We start from the raw sequence: 21553 nt of genomic DNA on the forward strand, positions 1-21553 counted from the left end.
CCGGGAGAATAGTACGCTCAGCATTATGGTCCTAAAGGGAATTCACAACTTTATACCGGTCTTTTTGTCTGTTTTCGCCATTTTATATTTTATCAGAGTAAAATTTATCAGAGTAAAATTTAATTTTAGCGTCTTCAATTAATTTATTCACATTGTTTTTTAAATATTTATAAATCTGTTTATGGACATGTAGATTTGTTTTCCGCCACAGATGTTCAGCCTTATTACGGTCCCTTTTGGCTTCTAAAATAAAATCATTAAACCACTGCGTATTGGGACGAATAGTAAATGTTTTCGTTTGAAAAGGAACAAGCGAGTCCAAAATTTCAGCAAGCTTTGAGCGATATTGGGTTGCCTTCTCATGTATATCTTGGAATACGTTGAATGCCATTGAAATTCGAGTTCACTATTTCCGCTTTAAATTCATTAGTGTCAAGTGATTTAAACCTTCGATATGTTACAGGCTTTCTTGTTGGTTGTGGTTTCTGGATCATAAGATTAAAAGTTGCCGGGAAATGATCAGATATTAATTTGTCCGAGACAGAGAGATTACCCAGTTTAATATCAAATGGATTAGTTATCACCAGATCGAGAATATGTCCACCGTTATGAGTCGAAGACGAAACATGTTGTGTGAGAGATCTATTATTCAGCATATCACAAAAATAAACCGCGGTAGAGTCGTTGGAATCATCAACATGAAAATTAAAATCCCCCCAAATAATAGTGCAACACTTAGTCATCATTAACTTGTCCAGAAATAATCCAAATTCTTCCATAAACTTTGGACACAATTTGCTATTGGGCGGGCGGTAAATTATAATAATCCTAGTTTCCTTGAAAGAAAACCGTAGGGAACAATCCAAAATTTTAAAAGAATCAAAACGTTCATGACAGATTTTCTTACACTTAATAGATGACTTAAATGTGTCTTGCACCTCCTCCACGTGAACCTCAAGGGCAATGTTGTATAGAATATCCATCAGGTACTAAAGCTGCGATTGTCGATGAATCCGAACAGTCATTATTCTGCCACGTTTCAGTTATTCCACAAATATCAATAGAATTTTCAAAAATATAATCAGATAAAATTGTTGTTTTATTTCTTACGGATCTGGCATTAATTAATTGTGGTTTATCTTCTGTTTTGTTCTAAAGTTTTTGATCTGTTTCTGATTTTTGATAGAGTTTGAGGTGAGCTGGATGAGATTGCTATGATTAATGTTAATATTCAGTGGATTAATGTTTAGAGGTTCATATGGTCTGTTGGTGGTGATGAATGTTAAATGTCTTTGATTTCTCCCAATTACTTTATTAATATCAATGTTGTCGTATATATAATCATTCAAGGGTGCTGTTTTATTTTCGACGGACCATGCATCAAGACACAATTGTGTGTTGGCTGGGCGTCGATCGATTTGGTCAGAAATTATTGGAATAGTAACAAGATTGCCCCTGTTCACTGTTCTGTATCTTTTTACTGTATCATTTCTAATAGTAGTTGGATTTAAAACATTAATCTTTTTAACCCACTGCTTTCCACTCCTCACGCCTCTATTATTATTAATATTATTATTATCACTAAAACAATGAGATTTGGCTTGAAGGTTATTGTTTTAAGAGTTCAGTTGTGATTGATAGTAGGTGAGTTGATTCAGATAGCTCACTAGCCACAACAGATACAAATTATTATGAAACATTTTGATCAAATACTGCATTTAGAGTTACTATTTTAAACAAAAACACACGCAGGACAAATACACAGCTTCCCCCTGGGCGCTTACATAATGTTTTCAATCTAGGCTTCCTAAAATTAGGCCTAAATTTTAATGAAAAGGCGATAAATAAATGTTTCCTCGCAATAGTTACATTTAAACAGCAAACACTACTTCGCATAAAAATGTTCCACGTGCACGGCAATAGAACTGAAATGCATGTTTATAACCCAAAGATTTTGATTGCTTTTGATATTCGCGCATATTGGATCGCAACATCATGAATTATGGCCCCTGATTGTATATCAAGGTTGTGGACCCTCTAGAGGTCATAATGTTAATCCGCTTTTGATGAAACTTGAAATACATGTTTATAACCCGAAGACCTTGGTTCCTTTCGATATTTGTGCATATCGTATAGTAACTTACTGGATTATGGCCCCTGATTGGTCGAAAAATCGCATTTTTAGCTTTTGAATTCTCTAGAGGTCAGAATTTTTTTTCAGATTTTAAAAACCGTTTAGATCACCATTCCACCATAATGAAGGTTGAAGTGGAATTTCGGGAAAATCGAAATGAAACTGCCCAACAAAATCGCCGCTTTTTGTATGCAAATTGTATATAAGTATGTAATTCAAAGATTATGGATCCTCTTGAGGTCACAATTTTTATCCAATTTGATGAAACTTAAAACATATCTTTATATTCCAAAAATTTCAGTCCCTTTTGATATTTGTGCATTTCAGACCATAACTTTCTGGATTATGGCCCTTGATTGTACAAAAAATCGTTTTTGTTTTTAGCTGGTTTTTCTTTATCCATCTCTTGCAAAATGTGGGCGTATCCTGCCTGGCAGCCGCTGGTTAGCTTGTGTACCCGATAGAGGTCACAATTTTTATGCGATTTTAAAAACCGTTTAAATTTTATCACCGTTTTGCCATAATGGTGGCTGAGTTCGAATTTCGTAAAAATTGGAACGAAACTGCCCGACAAAATAGCCACTTCTTGTACACAAATAGTTTAAAAGTATGTATCCGACTTTAATGAAACTTAAAATATGTTTATGTCGCAAAGATCTCTCTTCCTGTAGATATTCACGCATATTGTAAGACTATTGCTAGAATTTTTGCTCTTCAAATTAATGATAGCATTATATTAAATCTTTGATATATAATTTAGTTAACACATTCCATAGTAGTCTTATCTAATGCACTAAAAATATATGATTGACTGGTTGACACATAAAAAGATTTATAGAACCAAAACATAGCTGGTTCCATGTGTCAAAAAAATATCACCAGATCACACGTGATTAGAAATTTACTAATTGCATCATTTGGCTTAAGTAACCAATCATATCAGTAATTGCACAGGTTCAGAGTCATGAATAGCCTAGTCTGTGCATGATGTATATATGTACTATAAAAGAAATCCTGGCAATCCTGGTTTGGTTCTGGAAGGGAAAAGATATAGCAATCCTATCAACAGACTCACCCCAGGGAGTCTGGCTAGATAGGGTTTGAAAGAATGACTTTATTATTGCAATCTATTGTAAAGTATGCTTAATGTATCCAGCTATAATATATAAAATGTAAAAATGAACTGTTGCATTGCTATTCCTTGTAAGACAAACGTCTTAACTATTTAGATAAGAAGAAGAGAATACACAATGTGAAGTGAAAGCAAAGACAGGTGAAAATACTAGACGACCACAGGGCCACTAAGATATGTAGTAAGAAAAGATGCATGGGTCATACGTAGGATGTGGCGACCAGTATTAGTATGTGGGCCGCTTTCCACGTCTGACAAAAGACCCATGAGCTACAATATTGGACCATGACTTCCTGGATCTTTTTTTGAGCTTGTTCTCTGTCCATCTCTTGAAAAATGTGGGCGTATCTTGCATGGAAACCGCTTGTTTAAATTAGTGAACTGAAGAAGCCCTTTGAATTTCAACAATTTTCTTCAATTCCTTCTAGCGATATGGCTCTTGTTTCACTTTGTAGAACCTTGTGAAAGCTCGATCACACGACAAAAGTTATCATCCAATCTGTATTAGATTTGGTGTGAAGCATCGTGTACATGAGAGGACAAACGCTATCGATAGTAAACGTTCAGTAAACTTTTGTACCAGAATTATGCCCCCTTTTCCGAAAACACTGAAAACGATAGAAGCTATAGTTTCGACGGATTCTTTTTAAGTTTGGAGTGAATTGTGGTCATGAGAGGATGAACCCTATCGATTATCAGCGTTCTGCGACTTTCCGTTCCAGAGTTATCCCCCTTTGCCGAAAACCTTGCAAACGCGATAAAGACTATAGTTGTCGACAGATTCTTTTCAAAATTGGTGTAAGCATTGTGGTCATGAAAGGACGAACCCTGTCGATATTCAGTGTTCTACGACTTTCTGTTCCGGACGCAATATAGGCTAAAGTTTTCGATGGATTGTTTTCAAATTTGGAGTGAAACATTGTGGTCATGAGAAGATGAACCCTATCGATATTCAGCATTCTGCGATCTTTCCATTCCGAAATTACAGTCTTTCAAATTTGGTATAAAGCATTGTGGCCATTCCTGGGTTATCCTCCCTTTTCTGAGAATCCTGTGAAAGCGATAGTTTATAGATTTTGACAGATTTTTTCAAATTTATAAGAGGATGAACCCTATGGATTAAATTTCTTCAATGATCCTAGATCCTTATCAAATTTGCGCCACATCCAAGTTTTCTTTTCAGATAAACTGCAGTTGAGACAAAGCTTGTGCGTGGCTATATTTCCAGATTTCAAAAATCAGATTTCTTGAAGGCATCCCACATCAAATTTATTAAGCATCCAATTTTCATGCATATGCTGTTGTAGCTGTTTGGGCATATCTCCACTCTTTGCGTGGCAATAGTATCTTATTCAAATTTGGTGTGAAGCAGTAATACTATGAGAGGATGAACCCTATCGATTTTCAAATATAACGTGAAACATATATGGATTTGGGATTATAAACCTGCTGATTAAAAGTAACTAAATGTTTTTAATTATTTTATAGGGCCGTTCATTTACTTACCAACAGTTAGATTTACGGACCATCAATGTTATGTTAAATAGTAATGATGTGAGTGAATATCTTAAAATATCAGCGAATGGATTAGAGGTAAGAAACAATGCAAATTGTATTACCCCTATACAGTTTGTTTCAAATTTCTCATTAGGATTCACTGTGTTTCGCCGTGATTTTAGTTAAGCAATTGTTTGTGAACACTCTACAGGTCACAATTCTTATCCGATTTCAATGAAACTTGAAATATAGGTTTATCACCCTAAGATCTCGGTTTCATTCGATATTGGCATGTATCGGACTGTAACTTCATGGATTATGGCCCCTGATTGCACGAAAAATCACGTTTTTAGCTTGTGAACACTGTAGAGGTCACAATTTTTATTTGTGCATATCGGACCATAACTTCCTGAATTATGGCCCCTGATTGTACGAAAAATCGCGTTTTTAGCTTGTGGACCTCATAGAGGTCACAATTTTTATCCGTTTTACAAACCTGTTTGAATATATCACTGTTACACCCTAAGGGTGGTTGGGTTCGAATTTCGTAAAAATCGTACCGAAACTGACGGACAAAATGGTTCGCAAATAGTGTCAAAATATTGTGTATCAGGGTTGTGGATCCTCTGGAGGTTACAATTTTCATCTGATTTTGATGAAATTTGAAAAGAATGTTTATAATAGAAATATCTTGGTTCCTTTTTATTTTCATGCATATCGAATCGTAACTTCCTGAATTATGGCCCCTGATTGTACGAAAAATCGCGTTTTTAGCGTGTGGTCCCTCTAGAGGTCACAATTATTATTCGATTTAAAAAAACGTTTGAATATATCTCCGTTACACCGTAACTTCCTGGATTATGGCTCCTGATTGTTTGAAAAATCGCATTTTTAGCGTTATGGACCCTCTGGAGGTCACACTTTTTTTTCCAATTTTAAAAAACGTTTAAATATACAGTAGAATTTGCTCTGGCGTGCACTCCTTGTCAGCTAACACTTGCTTCAACGAGCACCAAAGAATCCCCCCGAGCGATTTTTAAGTAATTTAACCCCTACTAAACACGCACATGTTCAACGCGTGCAACGGGCATCTGTATTAGCCCCAGATCATGCTATTTCATCCATTAAGTGAGCACATCATAGTGAATCTCGGAGAATCACGTTCTCGCTTGAGCGAACGAGACTGAACTGTCACTAATCTTGACACGATTTACTCGCTTGGCTTGAACTAACTATCACTAATTAACAAGTTTACTCACACCCCAAGCTGATAATTTTAACCATTAATCAATATTCAATTCATATCCAAGCCAATGATGATATATTAGAAAGAGTCTGAATTGATAAGACATTGTTTATCAATATGTCTAATATTACTACCCCTCGTAAAGTTCTTACACCTACTCGAAAAGTTTTGACACTTAAGAACGTGTCAAAGTGATACAGTTATCAAATGAAAGTAAAAGTGGTTGCGTAATCACTAAAATAGTGGGGGTGGGAAATACTCAAATTCACGGCATTTTGGTAGGGGTTGGTGCAACATTGGATACCTCTAGTCAAAGAGCACCTCCATTAAGCAAGCATTTTAAAATTTCCCTTGGGTGCTTGCTTAATACAAGTTCTACTGTATCACCATTCCACCATAATGAAGGTTGAATTCGAATTTCGGCAAAATGGCCGCACTTTGTACGCAAATTATGTAAAAGTATGCTACGAAGGTTGCAGACGCTCTAGAGGTCACAATTTTTATCCAATTTTGATGAAACTTAAAACATATCTTTATATCCCAAAGATCTCAGTCCCTTTTGATATTTGGGCATTTCAGACCATAACTTTCTGGATTATTGCCCTTGATTGTACAAAAAATCGTTTTTGTTTTTAGCTGGTTTTTCTTTATCCATCTCTTGCAAAATGTGGGCGTATCCTGCCTGGCAGCCGCTGGTTCAAGGTAGGAATTCACGAGCATTTCATCGGCTTTTCCAGCGGCATTTATTCTTTAGCATGTTATAGTGTTTTTATTTCTGTTTACGAGTGAAGCGTGCTATAAATGACTTTTAATATCGACATCAGTCAACAATGAAAAGAGAGTGAGTGACACACGTGTCTCTTCTCTTCAATCAATCTGAATGCGCATACACTGAGAAGTAGAAAGGTGAGTTTTGTATGTTTGCCGCATATATTTCTAGGTCGATCGGTGAATTTCTACCAATATCGGTAAAATTCTAATTATATAACGAATCTAATACAAAGAGGCAGGTCTGCCGCCAAAATTTCTAGCGTGAAGTCCTCCCTATCAAACAGATGAAAATTGTGATAATTGTCAAGTAAATGCTATAATTACTATTCCTGCTTTCCATGTAACTTGTAAGTGTCATCAGTGCAGGGGGGGGGGGGGCGGTGACTCAGTAAGGGGTTGGCTCAGTTAACGGGGGTCAAGGGTTTGATCCTGGTCCGGCGTGGTTTCACCTTGTCCGTGGCTCAGTAATCAGGAGGTTCGGGGTTTTGTCCCTGTGTTGACCTAGAAAGTTCTGCAGTCTTTCCAGCGTTGTTTCCCCTTGTCAGCGATGCCGGAAGGGGGGGGGGCTGTGATGGGCAGCATCTAGTTAATTGGATGGGATATAAATCTGAGGTCCCGTGCATACGTTGGCGTACACGTAAAAGAACTCTTTGACATCCTGGTCCGGCGTGGTTTCCCCTTGTCCGTGGCTCACTAATCAGGAGGTTCGGGGTTTTGTCCCTGTGTTGACCTAGAAAGTTCCGCAATCTTTCCAGCGTTGTTTCCCCTTGTCAGCGGTGCCGGAAGTGGGGGGGGGGGCTGTGATGGGCAGCATCTAGTTATTTGGATGGGATATAAATCTGAGGTCCCGTGCATACGTTGGCGTGCACGTAAAAGAACTCTTTGACAGCTCGAATTCAAAATAAAGAGTAGACTGAAACGTCGCTGGTTGGGCCAAATTCCCCTTAAGTATGTACATCTTCATTATCCCGGTTGATACTGAACAGTTAAACTCCATTTGATTTGTATACGCATACATGTGGACGTATATTGTCGTTGGCCCTGTCCGCCTGGACATCTGTCAGTCCACAATTTGTTTGTGGACACTATACAGGTCACAATTTTTATCCGTTTTTGACGAAACTTGAAATATAGGTTTATATCCCAACGATCCGGATCCTTTCTATATTTGAATGTTTCGGACTATAACTACATGGATTATGGCCCCTATAGTTCGAAAAAATCACTCTAGGGGTCACAATATTCGTCTGATTTTGGTGAAACTTGAAATGTATGTTTATTACCCAAAGATCTTGGTTCCTTTTATTATTCAGGCATATTCGATTGTAACTTCCTGAATTATGGTCCTTGATTGTACGAAAAATCACTTTTTTAGCTAGTTGTGGTCACAATTTTTATCCGATTTAAAAAAAAACCGTTTGAATATGTCACCGTTACACCCAAAAGATGGTTCAGTTCGAATTTCATGAAAATCGAACCAAAACTAACGGACAAAATGGTGCAGAAGATTATATAAGGACCTGGCAGTTCTCAGTGTAATAATTAACAACTAGATGATGTATAGGGAATATGCTGAAAATTTCAGTCAAATTGCTTCACACAAAGCCGAGAAAACCTTATTTTAAAATCACTGTAGCCTTGATTGTCATTGTTAGCGCTGTCACGAAAAATACAAAGTCTTGATTATCCATTTTTGCGTTTAATCATCAACAAACGTTGAACAGCAGATCGGATTCAAATCCAATGAAAATTGAACATATAATTGGTATCGACAGTTGATTGTGGTCTTTTCATGTTAATAAATGTCTAATTAATAGTTTAAATCACATTTCAAGCCCAAAGAAAGACCGGCAATAGTTAGATTTACCTCTTGCATAATTTGTGTTTAAATTTATGTTTATATCACAAAGACCTTGGTTCCTTTCGATAATCGCGCATATTGGATCGTACCTTGCTGAATTATTGCCCTTGCTTGTACTAAAAATCGCAATTTTTGCTTGTGAACCCGCTAGAAGTCACAATTTGTATTCAATTTTAAAAAAACGTTTAAAAATATCACTGTTACCCATCAACCTAAACTCCTTGTACGCAAGGGGGGTTGGATGGCTTAGTGGTTAGCACATGCGCGCTGTATCATTAAGTCTGTCATTGAGTCAACTGGCGTGGTTTCGAATCCCCGGTTGTACTTGACAAGGAGTAGGGTCGCCTGTCCAACCTCGTGGGTTTTCTCTGGGTCCTCCGGTTTCCTCCCACTGCTAAAGACCCCTACGCGCAAGCGAATTATGGAAATAAAATTGAACTATATGTTAGTCCCGAAATGACCTAGTTTGTGTCGAGTGGACGTTAAACCCCATTTCTCTCTCTCTCTCTCCTTGTACGCAAATGGTGTAAAAGTATGTAATACCAAGGTTGTGGACACTCAAGAAATCATAATTTTTATCCGATTTTGATGAAACTTAAAATGCGTCTTTATATCCCAAATATCACAATATTTGCGCATTTCGGACCATAGCTTCCTGGATTATGGCCCTGATTGTACGAAAAATCAATATTTTTTTAAAGCTTGTTCTCTATCTATCTCTTGCAAAATGTGGACGTATCTTGCCTGGCAACCAAATGTTTTTATACGCCCACGTGGAAATGTGGTCGTATATTGCCGTCGCTCCTGTCTGTACACCGTCCACAATTTCTTGTGAACACTCTACAGACTACAATTATCATCTGATTTTTTAAAAAAATTGATATATGTTGTTTACATTAGTTAGATGAAGAAAGCTATTTAATTTCAATAATTTCTTCTGGAGTTATGATCCTTGTTAAACTTTGTTGAACGCTCTAACAACAGAAGTTATCATCCAATCAGTACGAAATTTAATCATTTAAATTAGTGAAATGAAGAATCCTATTGAATTTCAGCAATTTTAAATAATTACTTGTAGAGTTATGGCCCTTGTTGAACCTTGTGAACGCTCGAATGATGAAAGTTATTATTCAATCTGTATGAAATGTATATGCATTATTTAAATAGTGAAAGAAGAAGCCTATTGAATTTCAGCAATTTCTGTCAATTACTTCTAAATTGTTTTACTTTGTTGAACTTGTCAACATTCGAATCACAAAAATTATAATCCGATCTGTATGAAATTTATATGCATTATTTGAATTAGTTAAACGAAAAAGCTGATCAAATTTCAACAATTTCTGTAAATTAATCACAGGTGAACCCTCAAACAACGAAATTATAATCTGATCTCTATGAAATTGTCTTGTAAATAAATGCCCCCAATAATCTACAAAAGAATAAATATGTGACAACCCTTATTGACCGCTCGGGCGATTTTCTTTTCAATACAATTGCCACATCCTTACAGTATTATTTCAGTTTTGCCATATATCTGTTTTAGTGTGAAAATGACATATTTTGGATGCTTTACTTTAATTCAAATCTAATCTGAACTAAGGGTTTACAGATATATTAGTAGAAATACTGTTTTGGGAGAACTTATAACCTTATACCCACCACCCCCTCACCACCCAATCCCGATTTGGTGCACCGTCCATTTGTCTGACAATGTATTGAAGTTTTTCGGGCACAAACCTCAGAGAATGGAGAATGAGGCCATATATCATATAAATATATTTGTATCATTGTGTGATTAATTACAAATTAACAACCATCACAGCTTTGTGGAAAATTTAATTTAGTTAAGGATACATTATTCAAGAGCTAATTCTGCCTATTGGCAGTCTTTCTTTAGGCTTCAGATGTTATAGAAATTATTGACTAGATCTTTATTTACATGACAAGCCCAAAATCAACTCTTGTAGACCCACAGATGGCTTGGATTTTAAACAGTCTTCCATTTAATGAATAAATCATTAAATGCGGTCAAGATTCAAATTTACCGCTAATCTCTGACGTCACTCCCGATAAAAGAACAGACAATCGAGGCTACGTTTGTTATGGCGGACAGTGCTTCGAGGATTCAAGCGAAAGGACGAATACACGATTTATTCAGTAGTTCAGCAAAGAAAAGACGCAGAGAGAATGAAACAAGTCTGTCATCAATATCGGAACTGTCATTGAGAAATGGAATAGAATCAAAGCAGATAAATTTCCTTTCGAATACTCAAGTGGTCCAGTTTTTTACTGGCAGCTATTTCAGGTAAGTCAAAATGTTTTGTTGAGTTCTAGAAATTCTTTCCATTGTTTACTGATTTCAATATTATTGTGTGGGATGTATTGTGTGCACATATTATTTTTCTGCATTTATTATATGTTTTGTGGCTTATTGAATTTTAGTTTTTTTGCATAATAATTGAATAAAAAATTTGGAATAGAAAACAACAAAATGTTACGCCTAATATGACTAAAGATCAAATTAATTTTTTATAGGCCCATATTGAAATGTGATGTAAATTGTTGTCGTCCCTGCCGTCCGTCGGTCCGTCCGGCGTCCACAATTGCTTGTGGGCGCTCTAGAAGCTAATGTTAATATCCGATTTATACACAGTGTTTAAGGTCATGAGACGAAGAAGCCTATTGATTTTTCAGCGATTTCCGATAATTACTGCCAGAGTTGTGACCCTTGTTGACTTCATAAAATCTTGTGGACGCTCTAGAGGTCAAGGTTAATAGACTATAAATTGATACACAGTGTTTATGGTCATGAGACGAAGAAGCCTATTGATTTTCAACTCATGTGACAACTCATGTTGACTGCCCGGGCGATTTAGCTGCTGTGGGCGTATGTTTCGTTGCCCGGCAATCTATCGTTTAACCATGTGTCATAAAATATGATTCACCTTACTTGTAGTACTACAGCCTACACTCCTACAGTCGAATTTGATATGGGTTATTATAACACCCTTCAAATGATATACCGGTATATTTTTATACGGCCACATTGAAATGTGGTCGTATATTGTTGTCGCCCCCGTCCGTCCGTCGGTCCGGCTAAAGTTTTAAATCTGATTGACTTTAAATTTATACACAGTGTTTTATGTCATGAAACGAAGAAGCCTATTGATTTTCAACGATTTCAGATAATTACTGCCAGAGTTATGGCCCTTGAGCACTTCAAAAAATCTTGTGGACGCTCTAGAGGCCAAAGTTATCATCCGATTGACTTTAAATTTATACACAGTGGACGCTCTAGAGGCCAAAGTTAATATCCGATTGACTTTAAATTTATACACAGTGTTTAAGGTCATAAGACGAAGAAGCCACTTGATTTTCAGCGATTTCCAATAATTACTGCCAGAGTTATGATCCTTGATCACTTCAAAATATCTTGTGGTCGCTCTAGAGGCCAAAGTTAATATCTGATTGACTTTAAATTTATACAGTGTTTAAGGTCATGAGATGAAGAAGCCTATTGATTTTCAGCGATTTCCGATAATTACTGCCAGAGTTATGACCCTTGATCACTTTGAAAAATCTTGTAGACGCTCTAGAGGCCAAAGTTAATATCCGATTGACGTTAAATTTATACACAGTGTTTAAGGTGATGATGCGAAAAATCATATTGATTTTCAGCGATTTCCGATAATTACTGCCAGATTTATGACCCTTGATCACTTCATAATATCTTGTAGACGCTCTAGCGGCCAAAGTTAATATCTGATTGATTTTAAATTTTTACAGTGTTTAAGGTCATGAGACGAAGAATCCTATTGATTTTCAGCAATTTCCGGTAATTACTGCCAGAGTTATGGCCCTTGATCACTTCAAAAAATTTTGTGGACACTCTAAAGGGGGGGGGGGGGCGGTTGGATGGCTGAATGGTTTGCGTGTGCGCGCTGTATCATAAAGTCTGTCATTGAGTCAACTGGCATGGTTTCGAATCCCCGGTTGTATGTGACAAGGAGTAGGGTCGCCTGTCCAATCCCGTGGGTTTTCTCCGGGTCCTCCGGTTTCCTCCCACTGCTAAAGACCCCTACACACAAGCGAATTATTGAAATAAAATTAAACCATATGTTAGTCCCGAAATGACCTAGTTTGTGTCGAGTGGATGTTAAACCCCATTTCTCTCTCTCTCTCGCTCTAAAGGCTAAAATCTATGTTGTCTATGTTGTTACCATATATATATATATATATATATATATATATATATATATATATGGAATACAGGAAATTACAAAGTTAAATACAGGAAAACAATAACATATATTATAGATACTTTAGGAGTTATTAAAATATCCTTAACAACTCAGAACTAATGGCTTAATAGTGGCAAGAGCCACATACTTCTAGATAGTTCTACATGATGTTCGCGCTAGGATGATATCTTCACCCTAGCCTCTAAGCCGACGAGGCTATGGGTATGATGTTCCCCTGAACTCCGAATGATGTTTGAGGGTAAATCAAACCAGCTCTCTCCTATATAGAAAGTATAATGCATCATCTATTAGGGCGGGACAATTACCATTTTTGGGTAAGTGTTTCTTATAGGCACCGTTTTACGTCAACACTATTCTAGTTAATTGTACTAATCCGTGCACGAGATGACTGGGCTATAGTACCGTACTTTTCAGAAATGGATATTGACATAACTGTTAGTGAGTTAGTCTAAGATAGTAACAAAATAATGCAAGCTACTTCATTACCCTACTATAATTTCTATATTAAACAGAACACCTTTCTTAGAACTAAAATAACCATTATAGTATTACACCACGCCCCTTTGCTATGCGTTAAATAAGCACTGTTGCTTAATTAACGCCTACTATGTCACATGCGATAAATATAATACAATATCAATACTTTCGGAATGACATTTCAAAATTGCCATTCCATGTCGCTAACAATCTTAAAAATAATCACTAATAGTAACTAAAACCTTCTAGTGTGTCCTTTAAATATCTCAAGTCCTACTTCTAAAATATCATTACACTGATAAACATGCTACAAGTTACTGATCACTGTCAGTGACGTCACTGTTTCTAACACTAAATAAATTTCATTGTTCTATTCAGAATTGTTCGTTTTTTTCGTGCACTGTAAATTTGGTGATCTGTTAAGTTAACACTTCTAGAAACTCCACTCCAGAACTATATCTTCTTGTATGCTGGAATTCCTCTAACTGGTTCTTCCTTGCTGTTCGTTAAGATAGGGTACAATAAATCCCACATCTGACCCGTGTACTTGCTTAATCAGACTACTAATAATTCAATTTCTTTACCCTTAATTTATAACATTATTTTAATCTTTATTGGATATTAATATATCTTAATCTTTAATTCTGTTCACTTTAAAGTGAATAAACTGTTAACGCTATACTGCTTAATCTACCCCTTTAATATAAATTAGCATTATTAATTAGTACTTATCACCTAGAATCATTAATAGATTTTGAACCTGTTACATAACTATAACGTTCTACCTATTAGTATTACCTGTTAACAGTGAACAGTTTCATCTCATTAACAAATCATCTTCAATTAATTACCCTAACCGTATCTGGTTATTGTTTAAGACATTCCACCTGCGCTATAAACACCGCCTTTAACATTGTGTATATACACTAGAATTGGTATATAGAGTAAGATACTCTACGACCCACAAGAGGTTCTCATAACGTTAAACATACATTATGCAAGAGCTAAATCTGCCTATTGCAATTCTTTATTTAGGCTTCAAATGTTATAGAAATTATTAATTAGACCTTTATTTACACGACAAGCTCAAAATCAACTTTGTAGACCCACGGATGGCTTGGATACAATTTGGATTTAAACAGTCGTCCATTTAAAATTAAATCAATAAATGGCGGACCAAGCTAACGTTTACGGTTAGTCGCTGATGTCACCACCGGAAACTGGTGATGAAAGGCCTGCCAAGTGAGGCTATCATTGCCATTGAGCATGTTACTTGATAATCGAGAATATGTGGGTGGAGGTAACGTCTGTCAATCAAATGATCGCCAATTCTCATAGACGGTGAAGACCCAATTGATGCCTATTTCTAGTCCAAACTTCCAACAGTGACAATTCCGTTGAGAACAAAGTAATTTGACTGAAATTTTCAACATTTTCTTTTTTTTTATCATCTATTTTTTAATTATTATAGCAAGAATGGCCAACTCTTTATAAAACTCTTAACTAAGGTATCTTTGATAAATCAAATTAGACAGATACACCCCTTTTTCTAATAGTTACTCCCAATAATCATCTTAAATGGGTTTTTTTCCCTGTGAATTCATTGCTTTCTGAATTCGAAGAAAACAGCATCTTGAAATAAATGTGATCAATATCTATTTCAAGACCTGATTGTACTCTACTCATGGCTCATATATATATAGCCATTATAACACAACAGTAAGTTATTATATTCCCTACTTTCAACACACATAACATATGCCAATTTACTAATATGTTCCTGACGTTTTCGTTGTCAGTAAGTATGATTTTACGTATACACTACGCATGGCATATCCGAGAATTTATATTTTTTTTTAGCAAAAACAACATGAATAATCCAGAAACAGTTATACCATTGCATAATCTAAGCTATCCGCTATATTGCAAGGCGCACCGTTTCATTTTAAACTATTTATTTAAAACCTAATACCGACCCACACGCAACTCGCGAATTTACAAAAAGGGCCATTCAGTTTTATATTTACCTGGGGCAAGCCTTTGCCCTGAACCTAAACGCATTTACCGCGATTTTACACAGGTCCATACCTTAACCTTACCCGGTTAAACACATATACACATTACTTGAACAGAAAGGTACATTACATTCATTTACAAAATTCAAGTCTAAAACACCCCTCTAGGCGTTCGAAATCTTATTACGATCTATGCATCCGAATAACTCTTATGGAGTTTTGCGTCAAACGCACAAACCCTCCATTTCCAAACTTTCTTCCTGCCTAGACCGGAGACATCATTTATTTTCTTTCACCTAGCTTTGCTGTTTCAATTTTAGGAATCTTTCGTTTCATTACTTTCATTATTTATTTCCTACGTTTATAGAAAGTTACCCATGTTTAAACCTAAACCTTATTTACTTAACATTGTATCGTATCTACTATGTAGTACTATGCAGTTCTATGAGTCGCTGGTTAGATGTGGAAATCCCTCCAACAAAACCCCCACATCTAATTTGTGACGCATACTCTCTCCTCTGCGACATATTTTAATATAATAGCCTTGTGATCGTCCTTTTTTAAAACATTACTTTTTTTCCTTAACTTGATTATTTTACTAGTTTAACATCCTTTTTAAACTTCATATTAAGCAAAACCATAACCACTAAAATCCATTAAATCTACGCCTTGGTCTGTTTAACTTTGGGAATCACGTGGCTAAGTGGGTAGGACGCTGGCTGGCTAGCCTGGAGGTCGGCTCTTATAGTCATACTAAACGTTAGCATGGGGCAGAACTTTATATAAACCAAACAAATTCTAATAATTCTGATAATTACTTAATGATTTGTTACTCTTAATCAGCGTTTAGTGTATTATAAATGTTTCATTACTGAATAAAGGAAAAATATGCGACATCTCTTGTTGACTGCCCGGATGATTTAACTGCTGTGGGCGTATGTTTCGTTGCCTGGCAACCCATCTTTGTAAATAATTGTTTAATTTATAGTGTCTTAAAACTGTCTTTACATTACGTAAATAATTTAAATAAGAGTTAGGAAAAATATAAATTAATTGAAAAGAACTGATCAAAGAATTGAAAGTTGCATAAAATTAAAAATCTGTATGTAGGCCTATATCCAAAAATTTTGATCAGTGGTTAGCTCATGAATGTTACATAATCAGAACTAAATAGTCTGGGATTCAACCAGTTCATTGCAGATAAGTTGGAAATCCAATCTGATTAAAACAAAGATCCTATTTCGTTTCGTTTTTTTGTAGTTCAAAATTTCGTTTTACTTGTCTTCACAACACTAGGATCTGGGAGCTTTGTTATATAACCCGCGTCCTGGTTAATATGAAGTATAAGTCAATGAAACTGTCTGTTATGGCGAGTTCTTGCCGTGCGATGCACGGAACTGTGGATGAACCACTAGAAACGTCAACGCTGGTTGAGTAATCATTGTCTGACGTCATAGTGTCAAAAGCGGCTGGTATGACCTGACACGACCTCCCACTACAGTCAGTCAGATCTTCATGTAGTGAAGTCCATCGAAAGTATAAAAAAACGAAACGGATTGTTGGAATCATGTTGAAATGGATTATAACTCATCATGAGTCAAGCTTGATTGGTTTTTTTTAAGACCCTACTTAGTTGTTTTAGTTTATGACTGTTATAACGTACAACGACACCCCATTGATTATTCCTTGTTCTATTTTTGTCAATAAATTATGAATTTGTTAGTATTCTTATTTTCATATATATTATATGTGTTGTACGTGTTTCAGATCTATCAAGAATGTTGAAGAGAGAAATAGTGACACTGGTAGCTCAGTTTCTGGAATTTATCCAGTTGGCTCTACACCTGTTGCATGAAAAAAAGAAAACTGGATTTAATATTGTCATCGATCTAAGATATATCAAGTGGAGGTGACCGGTAAGCAGCGATACGCATATACTATTTTCCAAATTTGAGATTTGTATTCCTAACTGCCGACCGACACAACATGTGTAACTTCCACAAATACATGTATTTAACTAGGTAAATTTTAGAAAATTTTACAGGCACGTCACAAAATTAAGTATTTGAAACGATGAGACAAGGAAATTCAATTGTTCTGAACAGCTCCTTTTACTACTCACTGCAGAATTGATAATTTCTGTCAATGTGACTGTTCCTTTAATTTATATTTATGGAGCGTTTAACTGTAGTCTGCCACTTTAGTTTTTTAGCCAATCAGAGCATTTTCGCATCAAACGTCATTTGTTTCATAGTCGCCATTGTTATATGCATTCTTGAAGTTTAACGTCTTAATTATCTCTATTTATTGAGCCTCAATCATTTTGGGACGGGATATTCACTAATTCCAGATAGCATTTTATCTTTGTCATACATTGTCATGTTATTTTACCGCTGCCATAGTCTATTTATGCATAATATCGTCCTAATGTTCTAGAAATCTCTCGCATGAGCATTTTTCCACGAACGAAGACTGTCATTTGCGTCATACGGTGTACAATATTCTTGAGTTATTATTTGTTATTATTTATGTTCAGTCCTTATATTTTTATGCACATATCCTCAAAAGTTTACCCAATGTTCTTCTTGGAAATTTACAGTTCGTTTGCACTGTGCTTAGTCAATTGTTTGACCTGTACCGGCCTGTAAAAATTTCGTCATTCGCGCACTGCTTGTAATACTAATAGTACAGGTTACCTCCCTTTAGTCGTTTTGTACTTTAAGTCAAGCCCTATATTGTCTAAACTGTCATTATTGTCATTGTCTTATGATTGTAATTTTTGTCTTATAGAATAAAGCTATATGTACGAAAGTTTTTTTGAATATATGGCGTATTACAGGAGGTCCTCATCCAGTGCCACATAGTCCCTGCCAATGGTGCATCTGATTCACTCCACCACTTAAATTCATGTTTTATACATTGGCAAGCCAATACTCAGGATTCATACGACGACAGTTACCTGTATGCTTGGCATGTCAGGTGATTGTTTTTTATACGCCCACATTGAAATGTGGTTGTATATTGTCATCGCCCTCGTCTGTCTGGCCGTCGGTCCTGCATCCGCAATTGCTTGTGGACACTCTAGAGGCTAAAGTTATTATCCGATTGACTTTAAATTGATACAGTGTTTAAGGTTATGAGACGAAAAATCCTATTGATTTTCAGCGATATCCGATAATTACTGCCAGAGTTATGGCCCTTTGATCACTTTGAAATATCTTTTGGACGCTCTAGAGGCTAAAGTTAATATCCGATTAAGCTATTGATTTTCAAGTAGTTTCAGTAATTACTGCTGGAGTTGTGACCCTTGATCACTTTGAAAAATCTTGTGGACGCTCTAGAGGCCAAAGTTAATATCCGATTGACTTTAAATTTATACACAGTGTTTAAGGTCATGAGACGAAGAAGCTTATTGATTTCCAGTGATTTTGGATAATTACTGCCAGAGTTATGGCCCTTGATCACTTCAAGAAATCTTGTGGACGCTCTAGAGGCTAAAATTAATATCCGATTGTTGACTGCCCGGACGATTTAGCTGCTGTGGGCGTATGTTTTGTTGCCTGGCGACCTATCTTTAATAAAGCTTGGGGATATCATATGTAAGTTTCGATGTTTCTGTGGCATGTACTATATTAGATGAGATCGAAAGAGCATTTTAGATTAGAGGTTAGAGAGCCACAAAAAAGGTGGAATTTATACGTCAAGCGGGACTGTTCTTTAGACTGAAAGGCGACACCAATCAAACATTCTAGAATGGATGATGCGTCATGCAAAGGTCTGTATGTGTGAATATTGGTGTCTTTCCGGTGTTGATATTTAGTACAGTATAATATAAATTGGTACATATTTTAAACATTACATCATGAAAAAGACGGACATCACAAGGTAAGGCATATATAAATTTGTTTTCGATATAAATATTACAAAAAATATATCATATGACATTAACTGGATGAATAGTACAATGTACATTGGGACAAACAGCAATTAACAAATTTCAAAACATTCATAATGTATTTCTTTTTTCTCCAATCTAGTGATGTTTCGATTATTTCGCCTATCGGTAGAATCAGTATCGACTTAGTCGCCGATTTGTGATCAAAGGGACTCGGCAAACCCTTAAAATATTTGAGTTGTGAACTAAACATTCTCTCTAGTTTAGTACTAGGGCCCTGTTTCTCGAAATCTTAACTAAAGATAAAGTCTAAATTTAAGTAGATACTTTAATTTTGATTGGCGAAGCACGAAAATCAATCTAATATTATCCAATCAAATTACTAAAATTTGGATTTCTATCTAAATTAAAATTTCGTGAAACAGCCTCCAGGTTTTTTAATTATCTTGCGTTGAAAGTTGATCAGTGTGTGTGTGTGTGTGTGTGTGGATACTGTCGTCTATTCAGTGTTGAACTTTAGTAGTGAAAATATTATAGATATATCTTTCCCCACTCCTCAACTATCTTATTTATTTAACGTAAACCAAGCTTGATATTTGATTAAAACATAGTTTCTGATAATTACTGCAAGATTCGAGTTATGGCCCTTGATCACTTTGAAATATCTTGTGGACACTATAGAGGCTAAAATTAATATCCGATTGACTTTAAATATATACGCACTGTTTAAGGTCATGAGACGAAGAATTATTTTGATTTTCAGCGATTTCCAATAGTTACCACCAGAGTTATGGCCCTTGATCTTTTTGAAATACCTTGGTGACGCTCTGGAGGCTAAAGTTAATATCCAATTGACTTTAAATTTATACACAGTGTTTTAGGCCATGCGACCTATTGATATTACACAGTGTTTTAGGTCATGAGACCTGTTGATTTTAAACGATTTCCGATAATTATTGCCATAGTTATGGCCCTTGATCACTTGAAATATCTTGTGGACACTCTGGAGGCTAAAGTTGATATCCAATTGACTTTAAATTTATACGCACTTTTTAAGATCATGCGACGAAGAAGCTATTGATTTTCTTCAGTAATTACTGCCGGATTAATAGCCCTTGATCTCTTTGAAAAATCTTGTAAAAGCTCTTGAAACTAATGTTAATATCTGATTGACTTTAATGTTATACACAGTGTTTTAGGTCATAAGAAAAAGAATCCTCTTCATTTTTAATGATTTCCGATAATTACTGCCGGAGTTAAAGGCCTTGATCACTTTGAAAAACCGTGTGGGCACTCTTGAGGCTAAAGTTAATATAAATTGTTTAAGGTCATGAGATAAACAATCGGAACAAATTCTAATGTTTTCTGATAATTACTTCATGGGTTATTACTAGTAATCAGGTTTTCGTGCATTTTAAATGTTCTCACTACTGACATGATGTGGGCATATGGTTCGTTGCCTGGCAATCTATCTTTCTTATTTTATTTCATAGGATTTTTCAGTTGGAATCCGGACAGAAGAGAAATCCAATTAATCGCAATCAGCAAATTTGAAAATACACAATTAAAATAGATTATATATTAATACACTATTGGTATTCATATGACTAATACAAAACAAATATTTTATAGAAACAATTACTTTCATTTCAAAATAAATGAACTGGCTTTCATCATTGCATAGAAATTTAAATCGTTAAAATTAATAATTAAATGAGTATCTTATTTTTCAATGATTGTACTTCCTGGAATGGGTTTAAATATCAGCTACTGGTTTGTTCCCGGAATGTGGACAGGTTGGGGCAGAACTTTATAAAAACCAAACAAATACTAATGGTTTTCTGATAATTACTTAATGAGTTGTTACTCTTAATCAGATTTTAATGTATTATAAATGTTTCATTACCGAAAAAAGTAAAAATATGCGACAACTCTTGTTGACTGCCCGGACGATATAGCTGCTGTGGGCGTATGTTTCGTTGCCTGGCAACCTATTTTTATACTCGTTGTCGCCTTTAGGTGTGCAATAATACCGGTGGAAAATAATGTAGCGCTCAGACTGGAGAATACACTTTTCATAGGTTGTCTTTCCACACACAACTTTTTTGTCATACCATTTCTAATAAAAACGCTGGACAGTTGATTATTTTCCCCAATAGAATACGCGTGGTTTGCAGTTGTCCCTTTAGTCGAGTCCCACACACCCATGTCATCTGGAAAAAGGTCCTTCTGTCCATCTTTACGTTCCATATTTACAACAACA

At 35.7% G+C, this 21553-nt stretch overlaps 1 protein-coding gene across 4 annotated transcripts in view; it reads left to right on the forward strand.

The window, feature by feature from the left end:
* LOC126814505 (RING finger and SPRY domain-containing protein 1) overlaps window positions 1-21553 on the forward strand; it is a 332620-nt gene that overhangs the window by 278456 nt on the left and 32611 nt on the right. For all 4 annotated transcript variants that reach the window (XM_056099495.1, XM_056099494.1, XM_050539686.2 and 1 more), the window contains exon 8: window positions 4755-4859. In XM_056099495.1, coding sequence (XP_055955470.1) covers window positions 4755-4813 — 59 coding nt within the window. In that variant the 3' untranslated portion in view covers window positions 4814-4859. Of the gene's footprint in view, window positions 1-4754; window positions 4860-21553 lie in introns of those variants that run through there.

Source organism: Patella vulgata, chromosome 3 (genome assembly GCF_932274485.2).
Source record: "Patella vulgata chromosome 3, xgPatVulg1.2, whole genome shotgun sequence".
Classification (NCBI taxonomy): Eukaryota; Metazoa; Mollusca; class Gastropoda; family Patellidae; genus Patella; species Patella vulgata.